Genomic DNA, 8,536 nt, shown 5'->3' with positions numbered 1-8,536 from the left:
TTGTATCTTTGTTAATCCTGCCAGTCAGGAGATCACGCTGGCTAAAACCATGTTGAAAGTGGAACAGTGGTACACACACAAGGCCCTGTATAAGAGGGTCTTTCACGTGATATGCGTACCATACAGAAAACGATGTTCGACTGTGTACCCTAGTTCTTAATTAATATATATTGGAAGTGTATAAAAGGCAAGTAAACAGTCTGTGTGACCCCAGAAGCGATCAATGAAAATTAAATAGAGGATTGGACATTTCTGGAAACGCATTGAAGAGAATTATGTTGAATCATTCTGTTGCATGATATTGGGAGTTCGAACACTTTCGTTGTGTGTATATTGCAAGACGGCTAAACTAGTTGTCCTACAATGTTACGAAAACAGATGTGTGTGTGTGTGTGTGTGAGTATGTGTGTGTGTGTGTGTATGTGTGTGTGTGTGTGTGTGTGTGTGTGTGTGTGTGTGTGTGTGTGTGTGTGTGTGTGTGTGTGTGTGTATGTGTGTGTGTTTTATCGGAGAGAAGGATCAAACAAAATGATTGCGGGCAACGGAAGAATGTTGGATCGAGCGCCAAAAAGTGATGACTACTGTGACCTTCAACCTGTTTTCCAACTGCTTGAAAGTATCCGTGAGATGTTTAGTAGAATGTTACTATCGTGCATGTCCTATACCAATGTCACTGGAGTCATGCGAACAAGACGGGCGTGTGTTGAAGTTGTGCATCAGGTCTAGTATCCTCACTTGCATTACAGTATTTAAAGGTATCCAAATAATTATACATGTTTTTACATGCCACACACATACACACACAGTAGTAAAATTGATATTAAAAGTCCTACGGTTTTTTGCCAGTAAGGACTTGAGTGTTTGTCCGCTTTTTCACATACACACACGCTCGCGCACACACATTTATACAAAATGTGTGTGTGCGCGTACACACACACACATACACACACTCTCTCTCTCTCTCTCTCTCGCAAAAAGCCGGATATGACGTCATCAAAGGTATTTATCCAAAAAAAGAAAACAACGTCCTGGGATATCATTCCCAGGAACGCTCATGTCAAATTTCATAAAGATCGGTCCAGTAGTTTAGTCTGAATCGCTCTACACACACACACACGCACAGACAGACAGACAGACAGACACACACACACACACACACACACACACACACACACACACACACACACATACACCACGACCCTCGTCTCGATTCCCCCTCTATGTTAAAACATTTAGTCAAAACGTGACTAAATGTAAAAACTAAAGCTTTACAGACTGTCGTGTTTGCCTGGGATCAAAAAGGAGTGCCGTTCCAACCCCTTCTCACCCATATACACTTTCTAAGTCTGTGCACTTCACCTCCTCCCAACCCTACCCCATCCCCCCGACCCCACTCCCCCACCCCCACCCCCACCCCCACCCGGCCCTACACACACGAATCAATGTGTCTGTGGTTCAGTCAGGTTGGCTGTGCATGGGCGTTGCAGAGCCGTGCACAAACACGAATGTTCTGATAATCAAACAAAAGGCTGCTTCGCGGAATAGAGCAGGACCAAAAGTAACATAGTAATTCTGATCATTCTGGGAGTGAGTAAACGCCATTTTGAAGTGGTACTTCGTGTATCTTACACGTGAAGAGGAGCTTTATTTGGACTATGAGCATTGATTTTCCATCTGAGCGGGACTGGTACGCATTATTGTCCTATTTTGGACATGTTTTATGTTCGTGTTGGTAATATATTGCACTTTAGTGTTGTAACATCAGAGCGTACAATCCACTGGTATCATTGACTTATTTTGATACAAGACTCTTTTACATAATACAAATCGTGAAATTAAATGACGGATTCAGCTCCAACACGAAGCATACATAATTAATTTGGTCATTTAATTGAGGAAAATGACTGCCATGGGAGAAAAAACGCATACAAAGTATTGCCAGTGTTCTTCCTTCCTCAACAACAATGCACCAAAATGGCTGCGCCACGTTTTCCTTCTAAAACCCATGTACATGACATGTCTGTACAGGTCATTCCGTAACATCAAAGATATCTAAAATGACTTGTTATGGGTACAAGAGCTGGTTCTGCCAAATTAGAGGCTTAAATTGCAGTATAAAACCGTTCCTGAATTTACAACGCTAAAGTTCAATATTACGTACTAAATGATTACAGTATCATGTGTCTCAGTCTGTACAATGCAAAATACTAACTGACACTGGATGCTTCAATGATTCACGCGTGCAGTCACGCTGACTCTGTGTGTACGTTGATTGCTCCCGGAGATCGAAACACGTTCGGCGTAAAAATTAATGACTTGTTTGTTTGTTTGTTTGTTTATTCATGTGTTGCTTTTTATTTTTTGTATGGGATAAATGTAAAGCTTTACACGGAAATAGAAATGTCTAGCGACAGTCAAGATTATGTTGTTACACGTAGTGCTTGCTTTTACCCTATCACTAGACTCAGTGTGTGACAGATTTGGTAGCGCGCTGGATTTGTATTCAGTTGGCCGCTGTCAGCGTGAGTTCGATCCCAGGTTCGGCGGAAATTTATTTCACAGAGTCAACTTTGTGTGCAGACTCTCTTCGGTGTCCGAACCTCCCCCCGTGTACACTACATTGGGTGTGCACGTTAAAGATCCCACGATTGTCAAAAGGGTCTTTCCTGGCAAAATTGCTTAGGCACAGTTAATAATTGTCTACCTTTACCCGTGTGACTTGGAATAATAGGCCGTGAAAGGTAAATATGTGCCGAAATGGCTGCAATCTACTGGCCGTATAAAATTTCATCTCACACGGCATCACTGCAGAGCGCCTAGAACTGTACCCACGGAATATGCGCGATATAAGCCTCATTGATTGATTGATATGTTCACGGCAAAGATTCGTCTCAAGCTTCCGCTTGGGACACACACTAGGTATTAGTCACCCCTGACCTCTCTGAATTCCCAATTAGTTTACTGTACAAACAGAATGAACAACGAAGAAACTGTGAAACTAAGATATGTGCAACATCTGAAACCACGCCGAATTTAGCTTTGGACGCCTGCGTTTGTTCGTTTCTGTTCCCCTGTCACAGTCTTTGTCGGCCTCTCCATAAGGTTTCTATATCTGTTCAGTTGTGTGGTTGATCGAATTTCCATCGTAACAGCAATTAGTTTCTACTTCTTGTTTTTCTTTTCAAAGTTGAACGTATTCCCAAGATGTCCGCAGTAGGAAGCTCTTCCTCGATGGGAAATGTCAAGGTTGAAACGGAATCTGAGATTCCATCCTCGAGCAGACGCTTCCCTGTCGACAGCGAAAACCCGTTCGAAAGTTCTTTCAACGGATCCGACGTGGTTTTGGTTGTGGAAGGAAAGAAACTCTACGTTGACAAGAAAACTCTCTCTCTCCATTCACCAGTGTTCGAGGCAATGTTCGACGGACACTTCAGAGAGAAGGACGCAGAAGAGATTGAAATTAAGGATACAAAGTATAACGCTATGGTCAGGTTTCTTCGGCAGATGTACCCTGTGAAGTCGTTCCAAATTGGTTTGTATACACTAAGATTTGCAATCTTGTTCTTTGTTTACAAGGCGGGAAATATTATTTATTTCAGAAACCTCCATGGGGTTGCATGAAGAATCAAACATAAGACAGAGAAAGAGAGAAGGAACCGCTGGGTGTTGCCAGTGTACATGCGTGTGAGCTCGCGCGTGTGTGTACGTACGTATGTGTGTGTGTGTGTGTGTGTGTGTGTGTGTGTGTGTGTGTGTGTGTGTGTGTGTGTGTGTGTGTATGTGTGTGTGTGCGGTCCTAGTGTATCTGTGTGTGTTTGTCCGTCGGTCAGTGTGTCTGATCTGTGTCTGTATCAGTGAGTTCAGTCATGGGTAACCTTAAGTCAACTCCCTTTATTTTGCAACAGATGACGAATTTCTTGCGGACATCCTGCCGCTTGCAGACTTCTACCAAGTGGACCACTTTCGCAGCAAATGCGAGGACTACATCGGACAACAAATACAGCGACCGGTGACAATCACAGCCGCCAGCAAAATGTTCTTGCTGCTGATGTGCGACAGATTCAGTCTTAAACATCTCAATGCGCTACTCGTCCTTACCTCTAAATTAAGCATTAGACAAATTAAGACAAATCATTTCGAGCCATTGCAGTCGAATACCAAGGTGAACCTGCTCGAAAGGCGATGTATGTGTGCTGAAGAAGAAAGCGCTGCTAAGGACAAACAGATGAATAACGCGAGAACAGCGTTTACAAAAGACTTTGTGTGGGCCAATATATGTGCATGTAAGAATTGCGCTGCGAAACTAGATAAAAAGCCCGGACTTTGTAGGGACTGTGTCACAAAATTCTTAGACGAACATCTGCTGTGCGTGTAGTTTGCTTGGAAATTACGGTTCTATCTCCACCTTAATGTATGGTGCATTGAACTCAACGATGATATACACATTTTATGTCCTTCTCATATGCCTTATGATGAAGCAGGCAGAGTTCGGTGGGTTATAGAAACACGGAAATATCAAGCATGCTTCCCCAAAAAGCGGCGGAGGGATTGATCACCGTATATTTTCTTCATGTATATATGCGATATCTGATTTATATTTGGAAAATGTGCTTGTGTATAAAAACCTTTTGTTTTTACATTTAGTCAAGTTTTGACTAAATGTTTTAACATAGAGGGGGAATCGAGACGAGGGTCGTGGTGTATGTGTGTGTGTCTGTCTGTGTGTGTGTGTGTAGAGCGATTCAGACTAAACTACTGGACCGATCTTTATGAAATTTGACATGACAGTTCCTGGGAATGATATCCCCGGACCTTTTTTTCATTTTTTTGATGAATACCTTTGATGACGTCATATCCTGCTTTTTGTAAAAGTTGAGGCGGCATTGTCACACCCTCATTTTTCAATCAAATTGATTGAAAGTTTGGCAAAGTAATCTTCGACGAAGGCCGGACATAGATATGATATGTTTGGATTAAAAACACGCTCAAAAAGTTAAAACGAAGAGAGGTACATACAAGTCGCGTAAGGCAAAATTACTACATTTAGTCAAGCTGTGGAACTCACAGAATCAAACTGAACGCACTGCATTTTTTCACAATGACCGTAGTCCGCCGCTAGTGCAAAAGGCAGTGAAAGTGACGAGCCTGTTTAGCGCGGTAGCTGTTGCGCTGTGCCGCATAGCACGCTTTACTGTACCTCTCTTCGTTTTAACTTTCTGAGCGTGTTTTTAATCCAAACATATCATATCTATATGTTTTTAGAATCAGGAACCGACAAGGAATAAGATGAACCTGTTTTTAAAAACGATTTCGGAAATTTAATTTTAATCATAATTTTTATATTTTTTTATTTTCAGAGCTTGATTTTAATCCGAATATAACATATTTATATGTTTTTGGCATCAGAACATGTTGAAGAATAACATAAAAGTAATTTTGGATCGTTTTATAACAAAATAATTTTAATTACAATTTTCAGATATTTAATGACCAAAGTCATTAATTAATTTTTAAGCCTCCATGCTGAAATGCAATACCGAAGTCCGGCCTTTGTCGAAGATTGCTTGGCCAAAATTTCAATCACTTTGATTGAAAAATGAAGGTGTGACAGTGCCGCCTCAACTTTTACAAAAAGCCGGATATGACGTCATCAAAGACATTTATCGAAAAAAATAAAAAAAACGTCTGGGGATATCATACCCAGGAACTCTCATGAAAAATTTCATAAAGATCGGTCCAGTAGTTTACTCTGAATCGCTCTACAGGCAGGTTTCACGGTAATCAGACTCTTTGATGTGTGTAAACTTTGCCTTGAAATTACTTGCTTACTGTGTTGATTTTCATCATTTTTTCTGCTTGGCATGAGTAAGTATGGTATTTGCAATACAAAAAAATAAATAAAAGCTAAAATGTTTGTGTTTGAGCAATTATTTGAGCGAGTTTTTCGAAGCGAACGTGTGAATCCTGACAGACACCATTTCCTTCTGTCACATGACCCCATCTCAAAGTGTGATTCAAGCAGACACGAAATATCACACAAAACATATGATAATGGGGTTATTAATTCAATTAATACACAAGGTTAGTCTCTGACTAGATAAAATAGGGAAAAAATATCAAATGGGAGCATAAAACCGTTTCTGGAAAAATTTTCAATCGCCACCGAAAGTGTCTGTCAGTAAAAAAAACACGTGCTTTGTTTGCAAAGCAAAGCCTAATTTTACACATCGCGTGCTTTTGTCTGTTATTCTTGCTTGTGAACATCATTTTATTGATGTTCTTCACTGGAAAGCAGGTGTATCATCAACAGTATCACAAAATCGCAAAGAATGAACATTTTTGTTGTGATCCGACCGGTGTCTGTAGACGGAATCACACGTTCGGCAAACTTCGTTTTTAACGGAAATAACCGAGCCTTTCATCGGAAACGACGTTTCAACCGCTTCATATCGTCTGCAGGAAGAAAAAGAGGAATGCGATACCCAGTAAGTAAAACATTTAATCGTTTTTAGTGCCTTTTGATCAAGTTTTGTTGCGTCTGTCAGCAACGTTCGGCAACCCAACGTTCGGCACAGCGACGCGCGCATACGGATTTGCAGCATTTGCATTCGGAAAGTGAGGGATTTGTGAGTTCGTTTGCATAATTTCAATCGCTAGTAGGTTTTCCCTTCGTCTCCCATTGTTGTGTTTGCATGTTATTGGCATTTCATTGTGTAAATTGAAAGTTTGTGAGTAACAGTAGTACAATCTGTCGAACGTTGGCGACGCTGACAGACGCAAATATCGAACGTTGCCTTCAATGACAGAAGGGCTTGGCGATCATACTTTCGATTCGTAGGAACACAATATGGAGACAGCAATGTGCGCTCGTTACCACAACGGTCATGAACCGGTGTAACACGAAATTTTTACTCCACGAAAAATTGACTCCGGAGTAAACTTCCAGTAAAAATCTTGTACGAAAAAAGAACTCCACAAGGAACTAAATTTTTACTCCCCAAATATTTACTCCCAGTAAACATCTCGTACGAGAAACTTAGGGTCTACTCCTTCGTTTATAATTCGCGCAATATCCCATTTACGTGCAATCCCGTTTTGCCGCCGTCCCATTTTGGCGACATTTCACAAGCCAAGCGTCATCTTACTATCGCATCCCATTTTGGCGCAATCCCGTTTCGCCGCTATCCCATTTTTTTATTTTTTATTTTTTATTTTTACATTTAGTCAAGTTTTGACTAAAATAATGTTTTAACGTAGAGGGGGAATCGAGACGAGGGTCGTGGTGTATGTGTGTGTGTCTGTGCGTGTGTATGTGTGTGTGTGTAGAGCGATTCAGACCAAACTACTGGACCGATCTTTATGACATTTGACATGAGAGTTCCTGGGAATGATATCCCCGGATATTTTTTTTAATTTTTTTCGATAAATACCTTTGATGACGTCATATCCGGCTTTTTGTAAAAGTTGAGGCGGCAGTGTCACACCCTCATTTTTCAATCAAATTGATTGAAATTTTGGCCAAGCAATCTCTGACGAAGGTCGGACTTCGGTATTGCATTTCAATTTGGTGGCTTACAAATTAATTGATAACTTTGGTCATTGAAAACCTGAAAATTGTAAAAAAAAAAAATTTGTTTTTAAAACGATACAAATTTACATTCATCTTATTCTTCATCATTTTCTGATTCCAAAAACATATAAATATGTTATATTCGGATTAAAAACAAGCTCTGAAAATTAAAAATATAAAAATTATTATTAAAACAAAATTTCCGAAATCGATTTAAAAACAATTTCATCTTATTCCTTGTGGGTTCCTGATTCCAAAAACATATAGATGTGATATGTTTGGATTAAAAACACGCTCAGAAAGTTAAAAAGAATAGAGATAGAAAAGCGTGCTATCGATCCTTCTCAGCGCAACTACTACCCCGCTCTTCTTGTCAATGTCACTGCCTTTGCATCGAGCGGTGAACTGACGATGCTACGAGTATACGCTGTTGCTGTAAAAATGCAGTGAGTTCAGTTTCATTCTGTTAGTTCGACAGCTTGACTAAATGTTGTACATGAACAAAGTATGCAAACCAGATGATCCAGCGACGTCCTTCCCAATTTATGTCCAATGGACGTCTACCCACAACACGCCACTGGATGCCGCGTGGTCAGCCAACCATGTGGTGCCAGTCGTGAAAACCAGGTTCTTTGTCCCACAAAGAGACATTCAAGTTTGGGACTTTGTGACCGCTGACTTTGTCAGCATGGATGGAAAGGTGGAGAGATACAGGGCGGTGATCATCCCCAAGTCAACCCATTTCCCCGATGGGCCAGATCGAGAGGAGATTTGTGTGAAGTGTTTGCGCGCAAAAGACAATGAGAGATACTATGTCTTTCCTAATGTTGATGACATTTCATGCTTGCCAATGGCTCAGATAAAAAAAATCCCACCAACCAACCATGAACAACAGGGGGGATTACTTTTTTTGACATGTGATCAAGTCTCATTTGAGCGTTCACAGTGTTACCTGAGAATAGCACA

The 8,536-nt window shown here is 40.8% G+C and overlaps 1 protein-coding gene across 1 annotated transcript; it reads left to right on the top strand.

Annotated features, from left to right (window-relative positions):
* The first annotated feature begins 3,129 nt into the window (after positions 1-3,129).
* On the top strand, positions 3,130-4,777 carry LOC138960868 (BTB and MATH domain-containing protein 38-like). Its single transcript, XM_070332505.1, has 2 exons — positions 3,130-3,532; positions 3,906-4,777. Exons 1-2 carry the CDS (start codon positions 3,205-3,207, stop codon positions 4,373-4,375), a joined length of 798 nt encoding a protein of 265 aa, XP_070188606.1. The 5' UTR covers positions 3,130-3,204; the 3' UTR covers positions 4,376-4,777.
* The last annotated feature ends 3,759 nt before the right edge of the window (positions 4,778-8,536 follow it).

This window comes from Littorina saxatilis, linkage group LG3 (assembly GCF_037325665.1).
Source record: "Littorina saxatilis isolate snail1 linkage group LG3, US_GU_Lsax_2.0, whole genome shotgun sequence".
Taxonomy (NCBI): domain Eukaryota; kingdom Metazoa; phylum Mollusca; class Gastropoda; order Littorinimorpha; family Littorinidae; genus Littorina; species Littorina saxatilis.
Note: the sequence above shows the minus strand (reverse complement) of the source record. Positions and strands in the feature narration are given on the sequence as shown.

Coding starts and splice junctions, on each gene's coding strand:
- LOC138960868 (XM_070332505.1), top strand. CDS start 3,205: ATGTCCGCAGTAGGAAGCTCTTCCTCGATGGGAAATGTCAAGGTTGAA. Junction 3,533..3,905: donor TGTGAAGTCGTTCCAAATTG/GTTTGTATACAC, acceptor ATTTTGCAACAG/ATGACGAATTTCTTGCGGAC.